General features: G+C 44.2%; 2 protein-coding genes across 3 annotated transcripts in view; one reads left to right on the forward strand and one right to left on the reverse strand.

Annotated features, from left to right (window-relative positions):
• ZYX (zyxin) overlaps positions 1-1183 on the reverse strand; it is a 29250-nt gene extending 28067 nt beyond the window's left edge. The window contains exon 1 of one of the 2 annotated variants that reach the window (XM_053970689.1): positions 1160-1183. The gene's annotated coding sequence lies outside the window, so the exon portion shown is untranslated. Of the gene's footprint in view, positions 1-820; positions 882-1159 lie in introns of those variants that run through there. The other variant, XM_053970688.1, reaches the window with a different exon arrangement.
• Positions 847-26307, forward strand: FAM131B (family with sequence similarity 131 member B). The gene is made up of 7 exons (XM_053970693.1): positions 847-996; positions 19253-19362; positions 20779-20814; positions 23306-23399; positions 24000-24197; positions 24528-24671; positions 25072-26307. Exons 1-7 carry the CDS (start codon positions 969-971, stop codon positions 25614-25616), a joined length of 1155 nt encoding a protein of 384 aa, XP_053826668.1. The 5' UTR covers positions 847-968; the 3' UTR covers positions 25617-26307.
• The last annotated feature ends 254 nt before the right edge of the window (positions 26308-26561 follow it).

Genomic DNA, 26561 nt, shown 5'->3' on the forward strand with positions numbered 1-26561 from the left:
TTACCGGGAAACCGCGCCCGCCCCGCCTCGCCTCGCCCCGCCCCGCCTCCATGCATCCATGCATCCACCCATCCATCCATCCATCCATCCATCCATCCATCCATCCATCCATCCATCCATCCATCCATCCATCCATCCATCCATCCATCCATCCATCCATCCATCCATCCATCCATCCATCCATCCATCCATCCATCCTCAGCGCCCCTCGCTGCTAGTGCTTCTTCTTACGGGGACGCGTCCGCTGCTCACCCGCTTCCCCCCGTCCCCACTTGCTTTACTCTTACAGGGACGAGCCCGCTGCCCACGCGCCTCCCCCCTCCGCTCCCGGCCTGCGGCACCGCCCGCCGCTCACCTGTGCCCGCCCCGCTCCCCCGGCGGGCGGGAGGGGCGCCGCGCCGCCCCCCGCTCCGTGCGCATCCCGCACCTGCCCCGTCCTGCCCGCCCGCCCGCCAGCCGGGGTCCCTCGCCTCCGCCCCGCCGCCGGCCCGTCCCGCGCTCCCCGCGGGCAGAGGGGCGGCCCGGCCCGCCCGGCGCTGCCTCCCCGCCCCGGGCCGCGGAGGGCGGCAGCCAATCGGCGCGGCGCTGCCGGGCCGAGCTGTTTACCCAATCTCAGCCCGCCCCCCGTCGGGGAGCCGGGAGCGGGGGGCGGGCGGGCAGCGGGGGCTCGGCGGCGGCACCGGCGGGGACGCGGCAGCGGACCGGGAGCCGCGCCGGGCGCGGCGCAAAGCGCGGAGGCGCGGCGGGGGCAGATGCCAGCCTGGCCCGCGGGCTCCCCGCCCGCCCGCCTCGCCCCGGCGGGGGCACCCCGCGCTCCTACCTGACCATGACCCCGCGCCGGTCCCCGCTGGGCCACCCCGGCGTTTCCCGCTGAAGGAACCGGCTCCTTTCCGACCGCCGCCGCTCCCCGCCTTCTCCGCCTACTCGCTGCTGAGGCTGCCGCCTCTCCCCGGAGCCCCGCCGGAGTGATGGGCTGCATAGGATCCCGCACCGTGGGTAAGGCGTTGGCGGGGACAGCGCCAGAGGATGCCCGGGTAGCCGCGGCCCCCGCCCGGGTACCCGCACGGCAGCCCCCGGCACGGCGGGTGGCGGGTCGCCCCTCGCAGCCCCCTCCCGGCTACGCGTACAGCGCCATTAGCTGCGTGCGACCCTTCCCCACCTCGGTCTCCCGTGGCGCGGCGGGGCTGCGCGGAGCCGCTGGCCTAGGTGCTGGCAGCGGGGCGGTGGGACGTGCCCGGGGCCGGGGGTCGTCTGCCGTGTCACCCGTGACGAAAGGTCGCCGAACATGTGGGTCAGTGCGGCGCCTCCGGATAAAGGGGTGGGTGCGGGGCGTGCCGTGCTATGCCGTGCCGTGCCTCCCGAAGCGGGATCAGGCGGCCGGCGGCTGTCTCCTTTGCTCGGTAAGGGCTTATTGTTTTCCGAGGATGCATAACGTTGCATGGTCTGCACGTCTTCTTGTCTCCCCCTTTCCCCTGCGTAGACTTCAATGGAGAAGAGCAAACAAAACTGAATCCCTTCCCTCTCGCAGAGCTATTGCGAGGGGACACGGGGAGGGACCGCATCCTTCCACTGGGTCACGCCATGCACATTTTTAACCAAAAGATCCCAAGCCTTCAGGCTAGGTAACCCAGCTCTCCTCTCCTACACACATGCAGATACCAAGAGGTCCCTTGATCTTTAAGCAGAGGTATCTACCGGTACACACAGCATTCTGGGCGCACTTTCTTCCCTTTTTTCTGTGCAAACCACAGGTACAGCTCTATCAGTTACATGGGGATATATAATTCAATATGCCAAAAGAATCTCTGAGAACAAAACAGAGTTCATTTGGCAGTACATCTCGCTCCCAAGCCGTCCGCTCTGTCTCTCTCAAGAGCATGCGGGCATCTGTGGGAAAAGAAGACCTCTGAGGACATCAGAATTGCACCACCACCCCAGATGGAGGTAAATCTGAGAGACTGTGTCAAAGCCTGGTGCTGTGACGCTTCTTGTCTCAGTGGGAAAACCCTTTGTGAGCACTTGCAGGGAACCATCTACTCCTACAGCAGCAAACTTTAAACTACAGAATCCAGTTTCTAGTTTGGGAATTAATTCCTGTATCTAGCCCATGTCTGTTAGTGGTCTCAAATGTCCTTATGACCTAGAGAAATCTCTTACGTGTCTATGTGGCAAAGATCACTGCAATATTTCCCTCGAGATTCTTCAAGCTCACGTGGGTCACTGTCTCTATAGCATATCAGCACATGTATTGCCTCCATCTCCTCCTTGCCCCCATCCTCCACACACCCACGGTGCCGAGGACATTATTATTCTGTTAGCTGGGTAATTATTGATATGCCTTTTATCGATGTGTGTCTGAACTGGCAGTGTTAATTCTTGGTCTCTCTTCCCACAACGCTGTTGAAAAAAAGAACAAACATGCATTTAGTAACATCCACTCTCCCCTGCAAAATGTGGTTAAGCTGTCAGACAAACTACAGGTGTTTGTTCCTATGCATGGTAGCGTTTTTATGATCTGTGACTTGGAGTCTATGTTACAAAAGAACCCCTGGTATAACTGAGCTGTTGCAAGTATCATTCTCATATGAGGTTATATTTATGTTTATATATATATTTATAACTGTCATACAGTTGTGTGGGCATAGATGAAAACAGAAAATAGCATCTATGCTATTTCGATGGGATAATGATAATGGAAAATTCACTTTGGAAGTTGCAGTCCTTCAGTACAGACCTTAATGGTACAGATGTTTGACTTCTCAAATGATAGCAATTTTTGGTTAGTGTGATACACATTCATTCTTGATGGTGATAGCTCAATGGACTTTAGGGACCTATTTATACAGTTAACTGAGGGGTTTTTCTTGCCCTGGTGTTATGAAGGCGTGTGCTAAAGGGGATTGCACAACTATGGTTCTGGTCTCTGTGGGAGTCAGATATGAATGTAGTAATACTGTCTGATGCCTGCTTCGTGTGAAACTTCTACGCTGCTTTGTTTTAGAAGGGGCTTATTCTCCTGTCAGTCCTAGAGGCTGGATTTAGTGAAGGTGGGATCCTTGAGTTTTAGTTGGACTACTCCACCTAAGGAGTTTTGTTTAGAACAATTCTTACTTGGCAGCCTATATTTTTGGCTCCAGCCTTCCTGGAGTTATTGAGAGGATTCTTCAGACATGTTTTCTTCGAGCTGAAAATCAATGCTTTGAAGTACTAGGTCTGAGCTCTGGGATGTGGTTGGAAACTAACATCCTAGCGTGAACAGAGCTTTGTGTTCTCTCTTGTGTTCTCTCAAGTGGGTCTGGTTAGGTTTTTGCAGAATTAGTTCAGTATACAGCCTCTGTATTGCCTTCCCAAGACCAGGTAGATGCTAGAGAAGGGAGTGCTATGCTTGTATTGGTTTTAACTTGAAATTTACATGGAGCAGATTTTTGAACTCAGAATTCAAGATGCTTTAATTAATGATAGAAAGCTCATAATCAGTCACATTTAGTTTATTCACCAGACAAGGGCCAGTGCAGGATTGTGCCCTGAGCTTGCTCCGGGCCTTTTTCCATTCTAATTTTAAGCAAGCCACATGATTTCTTCATCTCCCGCAGGGATGTTTTACTATGATCTAATTAGATGTCATAGTTTGCACATGTTTAGTGATGTGCAACTTTACATTTTCTTTCCTAAAGATGAGGTTTCTGGTTATTTCTCCCTGGGGAAAAGTAATTGAGAGGGTCATAACAGAGCAGCTCCATATGTATTTGAAATAGAGTCATAGAGCCTCTTTAAATTTTACAGAAGACACCAGAATGGCAATGATCACATGATGATTTCCTAAGGTATGGAAAAAGCTGAAAAGTGATCTTAAAAGGCTAACCTGATATCCAGTCATCTTCTCCACAGTCACATCTCAATGTCATACATGCGCTTTGTGTAACATGGCTTGATAGCAATTACACAGTGAGAACTGGAGGTGGCTTCTTCCTCTGGTAATGGCTGCAGGTCATGTCTGTGTATTGGTGATACCCCATCACAGTCCCTAGAGAGCTGCCTAGCAACTCTCATCATAGGTGGGTCTCAGTTTCAGGGAATGTACAGGAGAATTTTCACTGAGGTTGCTGGACAGTTAAAGCTGTAAAAGCCATCTAGGAACTTGTAGATATTTGAGTGCCAACCGGCTAAATGCCAAAGATCAGCTTGGTTGTTATCAGTAACTGAGTTAGCCAAATTTAGGGTTTCAGGTCTGCCTAGGTGTCTGATGCATTGCAAGTGTACCTTTGACTACAGCTTAGACATCTTCTAACACTGGCTGTTCTGATTAGTGTGGCAAGATTTCTCTTAATTCCTTGAATGGATTTAAATTAATAGAAAGCTTAAGCCTGTTAAGCTCAAGATTGCTGTCTCTTTTTTTCCAGTGATTTCTCTAATTTCTCTCACATCTTTGCGCAAAAGCCTGCAGCAAACATGTTTTGTGAATATGATGTAAAATGGTGGGAAAATATTCCAAGAGATTACAAACTAATAGTACTTCTGGAGTGTGGGAGAAGAGAAATTAGAGTTGCTCACATGAAGTGTCAGGAAAAACTTTTTGATTCTGAGAAGTGTCAAGCACTTTAATGGGTTTCCCAGAGAGGTTGTTCAGTATCCATTCTTTGAGGTTTTCAGGACCAGACTGGATAAAGCCATGAGTAATCTGGTGTAACCTCATAGCTGACTCTGCTTGAACTGGAGGTTTCACCTCAGGAAGCACCTTCCAAACCAGTTATCCTGTGATCCTATGCTTAGGGTCTAAACCCTGCATCTCTGAGTCAGGTTGGACTCACTGCTTTAGTCTTGCTCTGCCAAAGGACCTCAGGTCTTCCACATGTCGTTAGTGTACTCCTACACATTGCCCCTATCACCACTTTCCTTTAGCTACTGAGAGTGCCATGTGCCACAGAATGCCTCACCATGAAAACCCCAGCTGTCAGCTGCAGCCCTCTCTGTGTGTTTTTGGTCTGGCAGTTTTGCAAGACACAGTCCAAGTGACAGCTAGGCTCGTGCACCGAGCATCAGTCCCTGACCGTGCAGGCTGGAAAAGGCAGTGCTCTTCATTGTTAATTAATTGTTCAATCTCTGGGTCAGATGTGATCTGCCAAAGCCAGGTGCCTGGCTTGCTGGGCTCCCCTTCACAAGGAATGTGTGTGCTGTCAGAGGCAGGAGTATGTATTTAATATTTTGCTTTCCCACTGGATGATCTATGCTAAGTGTAAATGAGTGGCTCATAGCACCCACAGCAGGAGAGATGGAGCCAAAGACCACCCACTCCTAATCAAGCCACTTTAGATTCAGCAGAGTGGGAGCAGGGTAGGAGGCTGACAGGAGAGGGGTAAAGCAGCTGGAGCAAGCAGTGAACATCCCCTGCATTTTTCTCCTTACTTATCCCCCCCACAGATCTGTAGGTGTTTGAAGTGAGATCTGGAATGGCAAGTGTGGTCTACACACTTGGAGCGTGAAAAAGTGAGACATCCACTCTGCATGCATACCTCACACATACCAAGTATGTATCAAGGTGTCCAGTTCCTGCTTCCTTCACCTTCAGCATCTGAGTGAGTCAGTGAAAAGGAATAAAGAGAGGGAGAAGCCTCAGGTAGGAGATAGATGGTAAAGCAGAAGGAAACAGAGTCATAAAAGCAGGGATATTTTCATTTAGTTGCATGTACACAGGTGGAAGGGGAAGGAGCACAGAGCTCTTTGTAGAAACTGTAGATGATGTGAGTAAAAGAGTGGGAATACATGAAAAGGGGCATCTGGGTAACTTGTTCCTCCTTTACTTGGGATACAGACAAACAGAGCAAGGGACAAAGGGACACCTTCCAGATCAGATTGCTTTGTGGTTAGTCTCACTTCACTACTTGTATTTCTTCCCAGTCTGGCTTTTCCTCTTTTGAGCAGTTTTCAATCTGATCACTTTTAGAAACTCAAGCAGAGAGCTCAGGGTTGAGAACTTGTTTCTGCCTGTAAGATTCTGAACGTGAAATTTCCTTGAATATTTCATGTTCACATGAAGTTTGAGATTTTTCAAGCTGTTTATTTTGTGCATAAAGGAATTCGTTTTCTGGTGCCACTAAGAGAAGATAAAGTTTCAAGACAGCATCTTGAGATGCTGAGGTTTGCAGTTATTTTCCTGCAGGATCCGACATCCTCCTGTGTTACACACATAGGAACACACCTGTCTATGAAAACAAGTATGAATGGGACAAAAAAAAGCACAAAACCTCTAACCAACCCCCTTGACATTAGTTAAATTCCTAAAAGGCCATTATAAATGTGATACTCTGTGGCAGGGAATATTCTGCAGCCAGTTGTCCTGATGGGTGTACAAACAGCTGATCTCTGAGACCTCCCTCTCTCATCAGGGTTTCTGAAATACAGGTGGGTGGTTTCAAAGTTGTGGTGGGGAGAGGCTGGCAAAGAGCATGATTGCATAAGCCTGGCTTTATAAGGAAACAGTCCTTAAAAAAATGTGTGCAAGATGTGTGTCAGAAACAGTCATTAGTAATAGAAAACAGTCTTTGGCATGTTGCTGATTGATGTAAGAATTTTGTGTGTGTACAATGCAACAGATGTGATTTGAGGAACAGCATACTTATTTTGTGAACTCCTATGGAGTAATATTGCAAGAATTATGAGAGAAATTACAAAGGAGCTGATGGAAAAATGTAAGTAATGAATTCATTGGCATGATAAAGCTGGGAGTCTTAATTCTATAGACTGAGGTGTATTGAAGCATAAGAAGTGAACTAACCAATAAATGTTATAGGCCTGCTTTCTTGGCGGAAGTAGAAAAATAGTTTTCAGCACATTTAATAAGGTTGTGATCTCCAACAGCAAACAACCATGATTTTAGACTGATACTTAAAACAACCAATTCAAGATAATTCACACTCATGAGTTTCAAGTGCCTGGATAAAAAGTCAAAACTTTGTTTTATAAGGTTTTGAAATAGTGAAGAAGGTCTCAAGTGAAAAGCTGTGGTGTTAGCACAATTCTAAAGGTTTTGTGAGATGACCTATGTATTTAATTTTATGAATTCATTAAAATTTCCAATAAAATATTAGAAGGCCAATATATCATTGAGAATGGGCTTATACAAAACAGAGCCTGTCAAGCTAACTTAATTTCATGACTTTATGAGACTCCCTGCAGCCAAGTACTTCTCTGATAGAAGTACTTTACCTACAGTCGTGGTCATGGAGGTAAAATATGAGATTGGTAAAAGATACAACCTCTAATAAGCTAGCAATCAGCTTAGAACCACATGATTCTTAGGTAGTTAATGTATGAGTACAGTACATTCTAAGTGCATCTAAATTCAATAGATAGCAAAATAGCAACACGGAAAGAATCATTGTTGAAAAACCTGTGGCTCTAATTTTGCCAAGTAGCGTGTGATTTTAACATAATGCTTAAAACCCCGAGGGAGATCTAAAATACTGATAAACTTGATAGTATCTGGAATGACTAGAAGTACTGCTAAAAATGAAAGTAACAAATGAAAGGGATAAATCACTGATAGCGATCAGTTTGATTCATTTTAAGTACTGACAGTGTGTGTTTCAATCTAACCAAATATGAGTTAATCTAAATATCTAATGGCAGAGTGTGAATAGTATTTATGGGACCAGAACTCTGTGTTGGAAAGCAGTCACACTAAATAAGCTTATAGATATTGGAACTGGTAATCAGTAGATCAGCAGCTACTACTGAGATGCTGCAGCCAAGGAAGCTGATGTGGTTCTTTGATCTTGAATATTGAATAGGAGGAGAGAAAAGCGTATTTTCTCTGCATTTGGCATTTGTGAAAAAAATATTTTTCATCTAGTTTGTCTAATTCTATTATTATCACTTTGAGAAATACTGCAAAACTGAAGTGTGACAAGAAAATAAACATACAGCCGTGAATAAAAACTTACAGAAGTGACTTGTTGACAGTCCTTAAGTGTTTGACTGAAGAAAAAAAACACCTCAAAGTCATCTGACTTCAAACTAGTAGAAAACTGTTAAGATGTGACAGAAGAATGGCAGATACATTCAGATTGGAAATGAGGCAAAAATCAAACAGTAAAAATACTGAACTATTGGCGTAATTTACTGAGAGTTGTACTGAGCCCTCTGTCACATGAACACAATGAAATCAAGATTTTAAAAAATGCTCTCGTTCAAGCACAGCAACAGAAAGTATAAATAACAAAGGGAATACATTATCCTCTCTTATTTTAAGGAGGTCAGATTAGTTGATCAGGATGTTTCTCTGTGAGTTTAAGCTACACATTCCCAAGTCTAGGAGTATACCAGACTTTTAAATTAAACATTTTTATATCCTGAAATGAATGGGGTTGTATTTGCAGATGCTGGTCAGACATGGCTCATGGGGAAAGTTTCAGTTCCAAATTTCTAAAGTGTGCTGGAGAAAACAGTTTGGTGACCCAAATGATGAGCATATGGATTGACATTCCACATGAGAAAAAGAATTTTAGGGTTTATACTACTGACCATTTATGTTTGCTGGCCAGGATGGTGACAGAAAGCTGTAACAGCCAGAGGAGGATCAAAGAGGCTGTGAAGGCAGGAAGCTCAGCAGGCTGCAGATTAAATGTTTACTTCAGGAGCTATTCAAAGAGCCTGTAAAAGGCAAATAACTTGCCTTTTGCAATGATTAGGAGTACTTAGTGCATGGTGTTACTACTAACAGGTGACTCAGAGAGATTAAGACCATAGCAGAACATCACCACCCTGCACCCCCAGCCTCAAAAACCCAACAATTTTGTATCTGTTCATTGTGGAAGAAGTTGTGGAATTTTATCCTGTGGAACCTCTCCTTGCTTGAGATGCATCACATCTGCTTCAGATCAAAGCCTCAGTGGGTTGTAGAGGAGGTAGACAAAAAAGTGGTCAGATGATATTTATGTGAGACTTCTCCAGAAGTTTGAGGCTGAAGGAGCTGAACTGCAGATTGATATCTGTAATGCTTTCCAGTTGCTTTGATACAAGAAATTTGGAAGGTAGATGATGTGATGCCAGTTTTTAAAATGATTTTGAGACCTGGAGAACTACAAGCTGGTAAACAAGATATGCCTAGGAGGCAAGCTAATAAACATTACTCTGAAGAACAGAATTAGTGCATGCATGGAGAGATACTACGTACTGAGAAAGAGTTAACCCTACTGTTGTTAGTGGATATCACAATTTATAAGTCTTACAAGGGGTCAACAAGCAATATTGACAAAGGAGGTCCAGTGGCAATAGTCCACTTGGATTTGCAATGCACGTTTGTAAAGGTCACTCACCCCAGGCTGTTAAAAGACATAAATCTGCTGTTGAATCAGAGAAGTTCCTTAAGTAGCTGGGTAAAGATGGGAAACAAAGATTAGCAGGAAATGTCCATTTTTCACAGGGATATTATTTCAGATTTGTGCATATCCATAAATGATATGAATATTTTTTCAGATATGTGCATATATGTAAATGACATGAAAAAGAGGAAAGGCTACATAATGAGGTAACAAACTATGATAATAAAGTAATCATTTGGGGGAGCAGAGAGAAAACTGCATGGAGTGATTTGAGAAAGGATTTCACAATATCAAATTACTGGGTCATTTGATTTCACAATATCGAATGACATAAATTATGGGTGAAATTCGATGTGGATAAATGTAAAACGATGCACACAGGCAAAGCAATTCTAGAGTTACATTTGCAATGATGGAGGTTCTGAGTTTACTATTACCACGCAAGAACGAGATCTTGCGGCTATAATGTGTGGCTTAATGCTTAGTGCCACTAAAAATGCCAATCAATTCTTAGCAATTAGGAAAAGAATAAAAAAATAAAACGAGAAATTGCATTGTACTATGCATCTATCCATATGGTTCCCTTATTTTGATACTTTATAATGTGCTGACCCTAATGGTCTATTCCCATTTCAGAAAGGCCATAATCAAACGAGAAAAGATTCAGAAAAGGGTAGGAAAAACAATCAAAGATATTGTGTGGCTAATATGAAAGGAGCCATTTAAATAGGGGTTTCTCAGGTATGGAAATGAGATGGTTAAGGATATGACAGATATCTAAAAAATCATGAACTTTCTCTGGGATAAGAACAGCATGGAGAAAATGATGAGGGAAGACTATTTCATTATCAATTTTAAAACAGAGTCTAAACATCAAACAAAACTAGCAAGTAGCAAGTTTAAAGCAAATAAAAGTCAGCACTTCCTCGTGTAACAGAATTCGATTGTGGAAGTACTTCACATAGGATGCTATGGGTACTAAAAGGCTTTTTTTTATTTTAGAGGTGAACAGATGAATCCTTTAAAGATGACTAAATACAGAGACTATGTCTGTCTTGGGAGCTACATGAGGTGTAAATTGTGACAGGTTAGGACAGATATTCTGGGAAAATATCGCTGCTGTTTCCCCTGTTTGAATTGTTCCCTGTCTTTCTTACATGTCCACTCGCACTTTAAGGAGAAGCTGATACCCATCCCAAACGAATACTAAATACCGCCTTTCCCATCACTTCCCAAAAGAAGAAGAGAATGAAGAAAAGAAACTGGTGAGGGAAAAAACCCAATCACTGGGGAATGGGGGGTGAGAAGAAGAAAACAATAAGAAAAGAGAACAGACTAACAGGATAAAACCTGGAAAACAGGGAACCAAAGTGGAGCAGTGAGCAGAGCACCCTTGTATTTCCATGATACCCAGGAACTGGTAGAAGCTGCCTAGTCATGCCCTGCCCAGAGCACAGGAATAGAAATAGCACTGTTACTTTCTGTGATCTTGGAATTTCCTCCTCCTGGAGCTGGATATACCCAGCTTGGTGAGAAACAGGATAGTTGATAAAGAGGACACAGAATTTAGTAGGTCTCGGGATAGAAACTGTACAATAAAGATGTGAGAAGAGCAGCCACAATTCAAAATAATAAGTTTTGGAGGAGACAGAAGATTGGCATGTGTGGTGTGCCAGTCTCCCTCTGACTGCAGAAAAGGTCTGACTCGGGGAGTCCTCTGAAGAAACTTGTGCCTTCTGCTTGATGGAGGATTTTTCCAGGTGGTATTCCCAATGGGCCATTGAATTAGCTCGAAGTAGAAACTGGCCACCAGAATTCTTAATTCTCTTCTGACAATGAGTGGTCCTACAACCATGTATCATGGGTCTAAGAGGTTGTTAACCCTGTGTTTGGGTTTGAGGGGGAGGTTGAACAAATGATGTGTTTACCTGGCAGGGAGTGATGACTGTTCCCCTTGACGAGGGGTAGCCCTTGGAGATCAGAGGAGCCTCTTGAACAAGTAAGTACCCCCTGTGTAGGTGTGGATTCCCTCAGTGTGGAAAATCTTGGGTTGGGCTTAGGGGTCGGTGTGGTGGTGTTTGTGATGGTGAGATGTGGCCTCACCTGAGCAGGTGCAGGGCTGGACATTCAGTGCCTGCAGCCCCTGCAGTCTCAGTGCCAGCAGCTCTTGGTCATTTTTCCCAGTTGCTTTGGGAGCTGTGGAGCTCTGTCTGGTGAGGACACCTGAAGCCCTGCTGGTGGCTTTCTAGGATTGGGAACAGTTTCTCTTACCAGATATCTGCTGGAAATACAATACAGTAGAGAGGAATCAGACCAGGAGTTTCCTGGAGTGTGTGTAAGAATTTCCTGTCACAGCTGGTGAGTGTGCCAACTAGGGAAGGCACCTGCTGGACATGTTTGTGAACAGAGAAGGACTTGTGGGTGATGTGGTGGTTGGAGGCTGTCTTGGGCATAGCCATCACAAAATTAGAGAGTTTTTGATTCTCAGAGCAGTAAGGAGGGGGGTCAGCAGAATTGCCACCTTGGACTTAAGGATGTCAGATTTTGACTTGTTTAGGAGAGTGTTTGACAGAGACACTTAAGAGGCAATCGTGAAGGGCAGAGGAGTCCAGGAAGGCTGGACATTCTTCAAGAGGATATCGTAAAGTTGCAGAAGCAAGCCATCCCCATGTGCTGAAAGATGAGCTGGTGGAGAAAAAGACCAGTCTAGCTGAACAGAGAGCTTAGTTTGAAACTCAGGAAATAAAGAGAGTGTTTCACCTTTGGAAGAAGGGGCAGGTCATTCAGGAAGACTACAAGGATGTTGTGAGCTTGTGCAGAGAGAAAATTAGAAAGGCCAAAGACCAACCTGAATTTAGTCTGACCACTGCCATAAAAGGCAATAAAAATGTTTCTATAAATGCATTAGCAGCCAAAGGAGGGCTAAGGAGAATCTTCATCCTTTATTGGATGTGGAGGAAAATATAGTGAAAAAAAAAGAGAAAAAGGCCCAGGTATACACTTTGTTTTTTGGGGAGAGGGGTGACAGGGAGTCAGCAGCCTCAGTGCTTCCTGTCTGTCTCTGACCATTGCTGCTGTCCCAAAACCAGATGCTTTGTGAAGACTGTGACCAAGTGTGTGATGGCTGAGGTGGAGAAGGGTGTAACCACCTGTTTGTAACCTCTGGGGCTGCCAGGGTGATACCCAACAGCTGAGGCAGGGCAGGTAAGGAGGGTGGAGCCTGAAACTCACAGGCTGCCACTGCCCTCATGTGCTGGTGTTTGGAGCAGGCTCTTGTTTTGTCCATTCCAGGAAGAGGGACCAGGAGCATCCCTGAGGTGAGAAAGGTGCGTTGTGATCTGCTGATTGACTCTTGAGGAGCACTGGGGGTGGTTCTTCTTCCCCACTGCTAAGGATGAAGCTACAGCACAAAGATGGCTAAGGATGAAGCTACAGCACAAAGCATTCCTATGCTCCAGGACAGTGCCCACGCGACGCGCTGGCTACAGGGGGATTAAAATTTAAACATGTACGGAGAGCAACATATGCAATTGCCTGCTGCATATTACTTCTGTAAGGCTGGCTGCAGGCCAGCCAGAAGGGGCTGCTACCTTGGTTCATATCGACGTTTTCATACTTACTGTGCTGAGTGAGGCCCCTGGGGACACATTCTCTGCACTTCAGAGAAGCAGTGAAGAATGAGGATAAACCCATGGCTGCTGCTCGTGCTGGCTGATACACGTTCTGCAAATGAGACGGTGCTCTGAGGTTTGGGGTTTTTTGAGTTTGTGCTGATTGGATGTGTTTCATTTTGCAGTACCTCCTTAGCCCACATGACATGATGGCTTCTCAGAGCAGAGCTGCTTGTGTCTAGCACCAGGATCTCTGCTCATCTTTTACTTAAAGATATGCAGTAGCCTTTAGCATTGGTTTGATAGTGTTTCCAGTCAAGAAGAAAAATGTAGGCATTAGGGCTTTGTTCATTAATTCTATCTTCTAAGCAGCTCTGAAAAGGGAACTACCTACAGGGAGAGGTGGAATGGTCTGGAAGAGAATTCAAATTATACAAATGTAAAGCAAAGATCCTGACAACTGCCCATCTGATTCCTGATCTTACAGACATGTCAGAGCTGTAGGTCTTTCCATTTTTTATCAGAAATTTGAAAGGCATCTATTTTGTGGAGACCAAGACATTTCTCTGCCTTGATGAGCACCAAACTGTTCAGCTCTGTCTCCTTCACAAAACTAGGGTTTTTTTCTGTTTCTCTTCTGCAACTGACCCTGTTGGTAGGTGCCAGCAGCAGATAACTAATTTTTATGCTTCCTTATGCAGTACAAGTTAGAATTCCTACAGTTAGGTGAATAACTTGGGTTGATGGATTTCTCAGTTTTACCTGAGAGAATTTGAGTGATTCCTTCAGAGGTTTAGCTCAGGGACAGCTCCGGTAACAGAGGTTTATTCCTTTCCTTGATGACCTTTTGGATAGCTTTGATTGGCTCAATGTAAAGCAGTCAGGGAGGGAGAAGGTTTCTATGGTTATTCTAGCCACCCATCTGTCAGTCCTTCCCAGTAGCTTCAACTGCTTTAATTTCAACTACATTTGACAAGATACGATGATGTTGTGTTTGACAAAGATACACCCTCCCACGAGTATCATGAAAATTGGTATCTGGGAAAGAACAATTTAAAGACTGATCGTAATTACTGCAATTACATTTGTTGTTTTCTTAGTTGTTCGGGGCGGGGGGAAAAAGGGAATGGAAAAGAATAATTGAACCATTTACTCTAAATATCCATCTTTACCAACATTAATGTTGGCCACCAATATCAAATGACAAGGTTTCTACTCTCTGCTGGAAAGTAACATTTGAGAAACAGAAGAAAGTGTGCTAACGGGGGATAATAGCAGTGCTGGAAAGTCATTGCTTAATTAAAATGTTTCTTGTGTTAATTGGCATGACACATCAGAAAGCAAATAACACAAATACTTATTTGGTATACGGTGTAGATCTTCACCAGCATGATGTTCGGAAGGGAAAAACAAAATTTAAGACTCTCAAACTCTGTTCATCTGTTTGGTGTGGCACAAAATGGAGAAGACAAATTGGAGATGATGTTTAACATCCAGCACAGAAGTTACAACACAACGGATTATTAAAGGCTATAGATGCAGGTTAAAGTCATAGATGCAGAAGCCTGATTCAAGCGTGGACCTTGGTAAGTGAGCAAAATGCAGGCACAGGTACCAAATATAGAATCAATTAATGCATAGTGGAAACAGCAATTGAGAAAATGTCAAGAGGAAACCCAAGGAGAATGGGCTTGTTTAGATTAAGTTTTGAGTAGTTCATAACAAGGTGAATTTCTTATGGTCATAGAATACAAAGAAACTGAAAATATGACCAGCTAAGAAACTCAGCATATTCATGGTAAATTAAGGTATGTGGCAAAACGAGCTACAGAAATAGTAAAAATGTTGTAGTATAGATCAGCAAGGTGAGGTGCATCATCCAGATGATTTTTGTATTTTTCCAATGCATTCATCAAAATGTTCACTTTGCTTGGGAGTGCTTATATATATTCTTTTATATTCCCTAGTTCCTGAGAGTCCAGAGTTATGATGCTCAAAAAACCCAAAATAAAGCAAGAAGTAGGGAAAAGGATATTTTCTTTCCCCCACGTTTTCCTCTTTAAATGTTTTTCATCTTTATTATTTAGAAAGGTTTGACTTAAAAATAAATCTTGATTTTTGCCTTAACAGTACTGTAAGAGAAAGAGGGATATTTTCCCCAAAGGCTTAAATGACTTGAGTTGGAATGTTACGTCACTTGTAATGGAGACATCTTTTTCTTACGAGTGTTTTTGCAGACTTTGTTTTTATCTAATTTGTGTTAAAAAATACAAAGCAGTCATGATCTGAAATAATGTGGCTTAATGTATTTTGACAGCTTTCTTTTTCCCCTCTCTGCTTCATGTAATCAGCTTCCTACTTTTTCTTCAGCCATCTACTGAGTCTTCCAAAAGAATGATGAAATCTGTGGTGTTAAAAAACCTCAAACCAAATAACAAATTTTTAAATAAAATGAAGAAAACTTTTAAAAGTTCAATGAAAATGAATCCCCTCTATATCCTTTCTATACAGAAACAATGACAATGTCATAAACCCAGTTATCATTCAACTTTCATCACCTCATTTCAGAACATCTAAATGAGAAATTTGATAGCATGTTTGTAAAAAATCCACTTTAAAATTAGCTTTACGACCCACTCATTTTAAAATTCTTATCAGCTCTATATGGAGAAGAGCAAATACTATTCTGTATGAGGTGATTGATCATAGAAGTACAAATGGAATAGTCATGACGATTAGCAGAAGCTGGAACGGGAGATGGATAAGCGAAATTATACTGGAGAAGAAACATACCATTACAAAAGAAAAAAGTCTCTGTACTAATTGCAGGGAGAAAGAGGTTGACAAGAGACTGGATAAAAAGAATACTAATTTACGAAGTACTGCTTTCAGTTTCTGTTTTCCCACTTCACTCTCCATACTTTTTTTCTGATTTTCTATGTTTCTGTCCTTCCATTTGTCAGAGCAGAACTTGTTTTTTCATGTCTTGATCTAACATGGGTTAATGTTGCTCTTGCTACTTCTAGCAGGAGAGAAAAAAACCCACTAACCTTTATCCAACTTTCAATAAGAGAAAGTAATGTTGCCCCAGGCCCAACATCAGTTAGACATTTTCTTTTCAGCTGTAGCTTTTCAGCAGATATTACTCCATTTTAAACTATTTAACAGATGTTAAAGAGTTATTTTCTCTCAATATATTTCTCTTAGTACCTGTGAAACTGTTTAGACCAAGAATTAATTTTCAAAAATTATTCAGTCTCCATAGAGCATGCAGAATCACAAATTACTCATTCTTTTTCCCTGAACTAGGTTGATGAGCTGTTTCAACTGGAAAGAAACAGTAGTAAATAAATTCTGTAGCTCTTTAGTTCTGCTATTACAGAACAGGTGTGGACTTTGAGACAAATAATTGCTTGATGTTCTTCAACCATTTGTTGCTACCATCTGCCAGAATAGTATTAATACTGGACAAGACAAAGTTCCTGGGAGACCTTACAGCACCTTCTAAGACCTAAAGGGAGCCTGGAAGCTGAGAGGGACATTTTACAAGGGCATGGAGGGATAGTGCCAGGGGAAGTGGCTTCAGAACGGAAGAGGGTTGGTTTAAATTTGATAATAAGAAGAAATTCTTCACTGTGAGGGTGATGAGGCACTGGCACAGGTTGCCCAGAGAAGCTGTGGATGTCCCATCCCTGAGAGTGTTCAAGGCCAGGTTGGATGTGTCTCTGAGCAACCTGATCCAGTGAAAGGTGTACTTGTCTGTGTCAGGTGGGTGAAACTAGATGATTTTTAAGGTCCCTTTGAACACAAGCCTTTGTGTGGTTCTATGAATATTTTCCACAATCTTGACACTCAAAGAACACCGTCAGTGGGCTTGCAGCATTGAGAGCAAAGGCTGAGTGTTATTTTACTGAACTTTGGGGCTGTCAAGTGACATGTGCTGAGCAAGAGGCTCCTCTTTCTTTGGCTGGGGCGGAGGTGTCTTTGCAGTGCATGCCCAGAATGGTGCTGCAGCCTGCTTGCAGTGTGTGCCGGGGTGGCTCCAGACTTACAAGAAGGACCACAGCACTATGCTCAGAAAGAGCTGACAGTACAGGAAAAAGACCTCGGGTAAACGGAGATAAAGCAGGTGTGACACAGTTACCTGCACCGAAGGCTTCTGTACGGCTGCCTTCTGCTCGGGAGAGGTGACATCTCTCCTGCCTCTCCAGCATCCCTGTCTTGTTCAGCTCTGTGGCAGGAATGCCCCAGCTCTCCCCTTCTAGTGTGCAGGGTTGCAGGTGGAGGGAAGGAGCACAGACAGGAAAAGGCAGCTGGATCTCAGTATGCAGGGGCAGGCTCCTGCTCTGCTCTTTGCACCAGTTTCATCCTCCCGCTGACCTCTGTTGAGCCCTCAGTCCACCCTGATCACAGTCAGCCCCTGCACTCCTTCCTCTCTAGATTTGCACTTCCTGGCAGTGCTCCCTCCTTCTTCCCTTTACCCCTTCCCTGTTCAGGGGGACTGAGGACAAATGTATTCCATTCCAAGCCAGACCTTACAGCTGACAGTGCCTGGGTCTGTCAGGTGGGCTTTCACAGCTTTGCCTGGAACTTCCCTTTGCCAGAGAGACTTCTAGCCCTAGGAGGTTTACTTGGACCCCAGATATAAGAGGTTCCCAGCCTGGCAACAGGCAACTCACAAGTGGCCCATTAAGCCTTGCTCCTCTTGCTTGAGTACAGAAATCCCCAGATCTCCATCTCTTGATTTGCTGGACTCAAGGTTGCCAGTCCAGTCCATGGCAGTGCAGTCAGCAAGAGCTCAGTGAGGCCCAATACATGGATGTGCTTGTCAGGAAAACCAGTTAAGAGGCTCACAGCCCTGAAAGTTGTTCTTTGTCATGCTCCTCATAGCCATGTCCTGCCTTCTCCTGAGGTCTGGCTGTGTCTGACCTTTGTGCTCACCTTTGTAACATGCAGTACAGGAATTCTTTTTGTTTTGAGTTCTCTGAGTTGCAAGGAACTGCAACTCAGAGAATAGCAGCTTTACTCAGCCTAATTAGGAGCATATGGGGGATGCTGTTAAGGAACTTGGTTCTGATGAACAGAAATGTACTTTGGATGTGAAGGAAAAAATATCCCTTAGTTCTCTTAGAAATGGACTTCCCTGCACAGCAGAAGTTGGAGATGTGAAGGTGTGGTGGACACCACAATATGCAAACAGCGTTGTCTTTCTGAGTTTTTCATACTGCCATGTTTAGCCTTCTTAGGGGACAAAATCAGGGTTTTTTTTTTTCCATTTTGAATTTTAGCTGATGAAGGCCTCAGGTTTCCCCACCCTTAAGTGCCTCCATGGCTCCTGCAGGCCTGTGTGGGGTGGAGTGCAGCATCTCTCACCTGTCAGAAGATTTGTTCTGGGGAAGTGCAGGGATGAGCTCTCTATAAATGTGCCAGAGCTGCTAGAATGAGCAAGGGGCTTTGCATATGTCTGTGGAGGAGAAACTTGCTATTAAAAAAAAAAAAAAAAAAATAGTTAAAAGATCATGAAAGTAGAACCATTCAATCCAAACAGACTAGACCTTGCTGAATTGATCCCAGGAATAGATGATAATTTTGACAGCTACATTTCTTCACAGATTCTAGGGGGCTCAGGTTTAAGGACAGTACAATGGTTCCTCCATGACATGGGAGCAAATAACTTTAACCAGAGTTTGAGGATGGCACACAGGCTGAAGAGAGAGTAAATTGCTGATTGCACAGAGCAGTCCTGGTTACCTGGCTGACTACTTACATGTGTTTCTTAGCATTTAGTTTCACTTTTTCAATTTAATAATATTTATTTTTTTAATCTTAATAGCAGTTTATCATTTGCATTTTGTGTTATTGATATTTAAAATTTGAAGTGTAATGACAGGTATTAAAAAGGTCTTTTATCTTGCTGAGGGTGGCAGAGCAAAGGCTCCAGCAGCTCTAAGCTGATGTCCAACCAATTCAAGTCATAACAGTGAAATGCCTTTTTAAGGGATGATGGTTTAATATTGAAAGGGGATATTAAAGGAATTGGTTCTTTCCCAGTCACACGTCATGACTGGATGAATCTATACTTTAGCCAAGCATACATCATGCTTGAGAAAAACACAAGTGGCTAGTCTTCACATTAAGAAAGCTGTGAGAAATATAATAGTTGATAACGTACAGGTGGTCTGAGTACAAATGGAGTGTCTGATTTTAGTCTATTGTGGCCTTAAACTCAATGATTCTCCTGCTTGTTTAGCTGAGTTGGCTTAAGACTGATAGAACAAATTGCAGTGGCATTCAGAAGCCTGACCAGATGTGTTCCCACAGGAAATGAGGTGATTGCAGTAGACTGGAAGGGACTGAAAGATGTGGACCAAATCAATATGGACAGCACGAGTTCACTGCATGGCAGCAGCTTCCATCGACCTTCCACTGAGGTGAGTGCCTGGCCCAGAGCTACTTAGCCAAGGGGGTGAAAAAGTTTGAATTCTGAGTTCAGAAATGGGTGTTGTGCATCACTGAGGCATCATCTGTGAGAGGGCCAGAATGCCAGTGAGCTCCTGAGGATCATACCTGGGTAGTTTGGCTTGCTCTGAATAGAATTGAGTCATTCTCTTGACAAGATCCATAGTGAGTAAGAATTTGCAAATGAAAGTGCTTTTCAACCAGTCATGATGGGAGTGGAACGCAACATGAGAAAAACAGTGACAGTTCTGACAAGCTTGTAGGTCTGCATTCCTTGAATAAGGGATTCACATTGGAATGTCCAGCACTGTGTCTGTCCCAGCTTCTGCAGCACAGCCATGAAATCTTTTGAAGAAACACATTTGTCTGCATTTTGAATTTTAGAGATGTATTCACTAGTAACTCACAGACAACTGACTTACCATGCAGTATTTTAAGGGCTGGTTCATTGAATTACTGCAGCTTCTGCATTATTAGATACCTGAATTTTCAGGTTTGTAAGGTTCAGAGCATGCAATTATGATTAATAGAAAGATAAAATCTATTTTAAATGCATAATATTTGAAGAATCACAAATAATGTTCACAAATAAGCTTAACAAATAACATACAGTTTGCAAAACCTTGAAAAATGTTCATAGGTGTATATAGATGTATAGGTATTTTTATTTTGTCCGTGTACCTTGCTGGCTTGGAAAGTAACTTCAAGACATTTACAGTTTCCTGGCAGAAATTGTTGGGCCCAATCTTGTATGGAGAATTCAGTCAAATCAGAGCAGATCTAAAAGTCAATGAGCATAAACCACACCTCAGTGAACATTTTGATTTATATGAATGGATACCATAGGTGTAACATGAGTCATCTAAATTTTCCTGAGTGTCTCCATCCCCAAAGCCAAGATGTTGAGATGAGTCCTCCCAGCTGAAGGAAACACACTCTGAATTGGTACTGTGATGGCTGATGTGGGAAATGTTTCTGTCTCACAAGGGGTGAGTGAGTCAGAATGGACAAACCAAAACACTGCAGGAGAAAATAATTTCAGCAGAATTGAGTTGCTTGCTGTAGAACACTCAAAATACAAAGGTGGTGTAGCTCCTCCTTGTGTTAACCTCAAAGTGGTGCAACCCACGCTTAGGAGGAGAGCCTCGTGAAAAGGTGCTTTTCTCTTTCCTACTCTGTCACCCTGTTCACTATTTCACCTTCAAACACCGTGACACTTACAGGCACCATAATCACCAGCAGGCAATGAAACCAACTTGAAAGACACAAGTTTTTTATAACATACCAGATAAAGTAGTGCCTGCTGATTGTGGCAAACTACTGGAGTTGCTTGGCTGCTTGCAAGTTGTTTGTTACACTGATGTGGTGACTTTCTCTGCTTTCTTTAGCAAACACGGACAGATTTCTCCTGGGATGGTATCAATGTGAGTATGCACTGTGTCACTTTCCAAATTTCTAGTCATAGGACGACCAGGATTTGTCTGACATTGGATACAATGGAGGCCAGCATGAGAACATAGCTGAAAGTCCTTAGTGCTGCTGAAATTCTGGGAGCTTTCTCCAATTCAGAGGATGATGATGGATTTTTATTTGCTTCTGAGTCTTTTGCTGTCTGGCAGGTATTTTGATCTGTAGGTGGCTGTTGAATTGCTTTCATCCTTTTGGGGACAAATGTGTGCCATTTCATATGTTCTGCTTTTGAGATTTCTGGACACTGCTACATAAGAAAGGTGTCTGTCCAGTATATTTTAAAAAATAGTAGTCCTTGATTAGAGCATCATTTGATCTTCTCTAGGAGTGAGAAATGTCTCCCTCATTTTCAGTTGCACATGGAAGTAACAGAATTGTTTATGTCTCCTAGGGTAGATGGTGAGTACCAGTTAACTTCAGTTAAAAAGCAGATGAGAAACAAGTAAACATTTTAATTACTACACATGTTCCTTTTGCTCTTAATACCTGTGCCATGAAAAAAATTTTTTTTTCTTTTTCACTAATGCAGAAACAGCATCCTGAAAAAGGAATAATGCATATTTGCTCTACTGGACTTTTTTAAAGGGTACTTAGAAAATATTTTCACAGAAGTTAATTTTGTAGTTTTGGACACTTGGAAGGACAGGATTAGCAGCTCCATTTTGAGTTGTATAAGTGTTTTCAAATTCTAGATTCTTTAAAAATTTTAAAGTACCTGTAGCTTTCTTCTTTACTGTGATTTGAAAGCACGTGGGACACTGAATATATTTTTAACTAATTTCTCACCTCTTTCATTGGGGCACTTATGGCTTGGGATCTTTTGCCTAGGATCAATTACAGAAACAAATTGTGTTGGAAAATAATGGTGCATGCAGCAACTGTCTTGAAGAAATTTGTCTTTTTTTTTTCCCTCACTGCACCTATGTCTAGCTGAAAGCAAAGTACACAAGGTTGTGTTTCCTTAAAGAAAGTAGAAGACAGTTTACTTACTTGCAATTTCCCATTTTCCAACCCATACAGAATCCATGGAGCTCTTTCATGAGGCAGCTCTTGTAATTCCATAGATCTTCTTTGGTACCGAAGCTGGATCATTAATTTCCTTCCCTTCCCATTCATTCCTGCCTTTATGTCACAGCTCTTCAACCTTGCAGTAGTGGGAGCCCTCTGCAATTTACTTTCTTTTTTTGATGGGTTCCATGAGACAGCTCACAGCACAGCCCCCAGGCTGTCTTGGAACAAGTGGGTGGACACTGAGCAGGAGCACCCAGGCAGGAATGACCAGTGGGGGCGTAGATGGACTTTCTCCAACAAGCTTCATCACCAAAGGAAATGCATCATGGAAGAAGAGCTGTGCTCTCACTTTTGACTGTTCTTCCTCTACTTTCTGATTTCTTCAGCTCACGTTACACATGGCACATTCCTGGCTCCACAGTTACAGGATGCCTTAGCTGCTGCATTTACACTCAGTTTCCAGAAAAGCTCACCTCTCATATTTTGGCAACTGACTGGAATTATACACAATGTGAGATCTTTACAATGCCTTCCTTTGCCTCCAATTATTTCACTGCCCAGTTACTGCTCCACTCACTTTTTGTGAGGTCTGCGCCTATGTCCAAGTGCTTGTTTTGTGTCAGGATTTAAAATTTCCAGTGTCATAGTCACTACTTTTGAGTATCCTTGTGTTTGAAACATTCTGGCCTTGATTTTCAGAGAGGTTGAAATGAAGAGCAGAAGCAATGTTTATTTAGCCCTTGTGAAAGTTAAGCCTCATATGCAATGCCTGGCATCTCTGAAGAAGCCTGATGAATTCATCTTGAGAGATTATTTTTGTGATTATGTTTGTGACGGCTGCCTGTCCCAATAGTGCCCTGTCCTTGTTATTCAGGGACTGAGGATAAAAATAGAAAAGACAGTGAAGAAAATTAAACAGAGCTGTAGACCAAATTTCTTTACAGATGTAGGTGCTTGAAACAGGACCCATCACTGATATAGTCATGATCATTTTGTAAGATGACTTTTATATAAGACTATATAAGAAGAAAAAAACCTCAAAGTAACAAAAAATTGGTAGTGTGATGCATATAGATACATTACTTTGGCTTGCCTATTGCACTGACAGCTCCCTACTGCAAGATCCCTGAACTTTCCAACAGCCATGTCTTGCATCTCTAACAAAGAGTTTGGAATGGTGCAGTGTGTCTTTGGAAGACTGGCAGCTGCCAATGGGAGGCTTCTCAGAGCCTCTTTCTGCCTCTCCCTCTGGCCTTGCCTCGGTCATTCCCAGTGCTGTGCAATATCCAGTCCTAGCTTAAATAGCCTCTCCTTCTTTTGTTCTTACTGCTTGCTTCTGCTCCTCATATTCCAACTACCTACTGTTTTTTCACTTCAGTTCACTTCCTTTTCTCCTTCCTGTATATCATTTCTTCATATTCTCTCTCTTTTCAGCTCTCCATGGAAGATACGACCTCCATCCTTCCCAAGCTGAAACGCAACTCCAATGCTTATGGGATTGGGGCTTTGGCTAAATCATCTTTCTCTGGTGAGGTCCTCAAAATTTGACTTTATCCTTGGCAGCTTCTCTCCACAGGCCTTTGTGCCTCTTCCTATATCTCTCTGTCACTCTCACAACTGCTCCTTTCTGGCTTTAGCCTTTTCATGGCCTTAGAGGAGTCTCCACCACCGTGGTTCTAAATACAGAAATCTCACAGTTGTTGCCCTTTTAAAGAACAGATTTATCTTACTCCTGTTGGCTTCTCACTGTGCACCCCTGCTCAGACATCTTCAATTGCTTCCCCTCAGTCTTGGGTTTTAACCCCATTTTCTGTTTCTTAGTTTGTTCACTTCCAGGCTTCATCCTTCATGCCCAGCTCTATCCTAAATGGATTCTAGGCAAGGAAGGAAATGGTCTTTCATATTTGGGGTTCCCCTTTTTCCCCCCTTCTGAGAGTTTGTCCAGGGAAAGATGGAGAAACTTCTCTGGAGAGTGATGCAGTGAAAGGTGGGAGACACCCAGCCCTAGTCACACATCCTGTCAGGAAAGGAGGGGAGAAGCTCCGCTTCTAAGAGAGGTAAAAAGCACGGCCGAAAATGCCGAGCTGTGTAATAGCCGTCCCTTGCTTCCCAATGTCTGGCCCCTTAGGGATATCTCGCAGCATGAAGGACCACGTGACGAAGCCGACGGCGATGGGCCAGGGCCGCGTGGCTCACATGATTGAGTGGCAGGGCTGGGGCAAGGCCCACAGCCAGCAGCAGCAGCACACGCACGAGACCGCGCGCAAGGACGCCGATGCCTACTCGGACCTCAGCGACGGCGAGAAGGAGGCACGCTTCCTCGCAGGTAGCGATGCCTTCTTTCTGGCGTGGGGGTTGGATGGGTTGGGGTGTCCCATGGTGGAATCCCTGAGAGATTCCAAAATGCAGGAGCTTGAGAAAAGCACTTGGGAGAGGCTGTGGGTGGTTCAGCTGGCTGAAGTAGAGAGAGACTTTGATGGTTGGGATATTGCCGGTGGAATGCAAGGTGGAGAGGCTGGGGGCCAGTTGTGGGTGATAGGTGTTGCTTAGATAGGACCAGAGTGGGACAGTGTAACCAAAAGATGGGTCAAGGATGATGGCGAGAAGTGGAGACTTTAACGCATCTTTGTTTCCCTCCCTGTCTCCTTTGGCACAGGGGTGATGGAGCAATTTGCTATTTCTGAAGCGACTCTCATGGCCTGGTCCTCCATGGATGGTGAGGATGTGAGTGTAAACTCAAATCAGGACAACCCAGCAGGCAACTACTCTGAGAACTATCAGGAGCTGATGGAGAGCCAAGGTGAGCTCCAGTGCTTCTTGCTAATTTTGAGACACTCCCTTCCTGCTCTTTTGCTCTACCCTGTTTTATTCTGTAGCCCCAGTCAGATCTACTAGAGTCATCCCTGTTTGTGGAGCTGTCTCCAAGGAATCTAATCTTAGCAGAGAGTTTCCAAAGCCCAGTTCCTTTTGCCTTTTCAGAGCACAACTGGAAAGCTACCAGCTCTTGCAGTCAGTTGTGGGTATCAAGGTCACCTGCCAACTGCCCAGAGCTGTGTTTTCTCTTTTCCCTCCTTCTATTTGTAGGATTCATCCACCCTGTGCAGTACAGTGCTGTGCACAGGCACACAGGCTACCTGGATGAGCCAGCCTGGCCTAGGGAGAGTGTCTAACTGTGTGTTGTTTGCCTCCTTTGCTTGCAGAGCACATGGCCCAGACGCAGTATGACAGCTGGCCTCATTCCTACGTCTCGCAGGGCATGTATTGCTTAGGTTCATCCGACGCCTGGGAGGCCAGTGACCAGTCCCTCATCGCCTCCCCAGCAACCGGCTCCTACCTAGGCCAGAATTTTGATGAGTCCCAGACAAACCTTCAGGAAAGCATTTTGCTTCAGAGCAGCTTCCTCCAGCAGCAGCAGCTGCAGCAACAGCGGCAGGAGCAGAACTTCATCCAGAGCACGGGGCTGGTCCACGTGTGGCCCCTGCAGACTGCTCAGGGTGGGGGTGGAGCTGAGTCCAGCACATACATGGAGGACCACATTGAGGATGAAGGGAACCCAAGGCTGGAGAAGGCTCCTCTCCTAAACAAGAAGCCATCTCCAGAGGAGGATGATGCAGTGTGCCGGGACCTGGAATCTTTGTCTCCTCGAGAGGAGATGGAACATGCTGCACTGAGCCGCAAAGTCTCAGATGTCACCTCCTCTGGAGTGCAGTCCTTTGATGAGGAAGAGGGAGAAACAAACAACTGATGCTTTCTGTGAAGTTCTCATCATTGCTGAACAAAGAGAGGGATGGCAAGGAATGCAATTACAGGGATTCTTCTCTCCAGCTCCCCGTATTTCCAAGCAGACACACCTTCCATTCCTGACATTTAATTATTTTTTTAAACAAGGAAAATCTCAAAGTGATTGACACATAAAAACCTTTTCTTCACCTCTCTCATGGACACATATTTTGGATTTTGATTGCTCTGGGCAACATGTGATGTGCTTGGAGAGATCTGGATTGGTAAATAATTTCTAAACCTTTTTAATACAAAGTCTTGGCTGTGGATACAAACTCTTCTGGTACTGGGAATGTGGCTGATGAGACAGGCTTGGTGTAGGGAGCAGCTTTGTGGCTAGAATTCATCTTGGCAGAATGGATGTTGCTCTGTGGACATGGCCCCCTTCTATTTTGTAGAATATATGAATATAAACTGGTTTAAAATGAAGATGTGGCTTTGCAGATCTAGATTGCACTAGCGTTGGGATTGTGGCTGTTGCAGAGGATCAGGCCATGAAGGATGTGCTGTGTAACCAGATCCTCAGTAGCACCTTAATACAAAGCTGTAGGTTTGATGGATACGAACTGTGCTCCCAGGGCCCGGGCTGTGCTGCCAGTGTGGCTCTGCTGTGGCATGGAAGAATGGGTACAGATACGAATCTAACCCTGCTCTCAGATATTCATGCTTTGGTCTCTTTCGTTTATTTGTTTCTCTCTTTGACACTTCTGCTTTCCCAGGAGCTGGCAAGAGTGGTGTGTCCTCTTGGCAGTGGGCACTGGAAGCCAGTGGAAAGGACATTTTCAGCTATGGAGACAGTCATAAAAAGCTGACTCTTGCAGGGGGCTTGAGGACAGGCCCATCTTGGTGCTGCTGCTGCATCCTTCTGTCTTTTCCTTGCCAGCAGAATGGGGAGACCCAGAGAGTGGGC

The sequence above is a fragment of the Vidua macroura genome, chromosome 2 (genome assembly GCF_024509145.1).
Source record: "Vidua macroura isolate BioBank_ID:100142 chromosome 2, ASM2450914v1, whole genome shotgun sequence".
Classification (NCBI taxonomy): domain Eukaryota; kingdom Metazoa; phylum Chordata; class Aves; order Passeriformes; family Viduidae; genus Vidua; species Vidua macroura.

What these genes read in the sequence shown, in the direction of transcription:
- FAM131B (XM_053970693.1), top strand. Translation starts at nt 969, where the DNA reads ATGGGCTGCATAGGATCCCGCACCGTGG. An exon ending in TCCATCGACCTTCCACTGAG is followed by an intron (nt 19,363 to 20,778) that starts GTGAGTGCCTGG and finishes TGCTTTCTTTAG; the next exon opens with CAAACACGGACAGATTTCTC. An exon ending in GGAGGCACGCTTCCTCGCAG is followed by an intron (nt 24,198 to 24,527) that starts GTAGCGATGCCT and finishes CCTTTGGCACAG; the next exon opens with GGGTGATGGAGCAATTTGCT.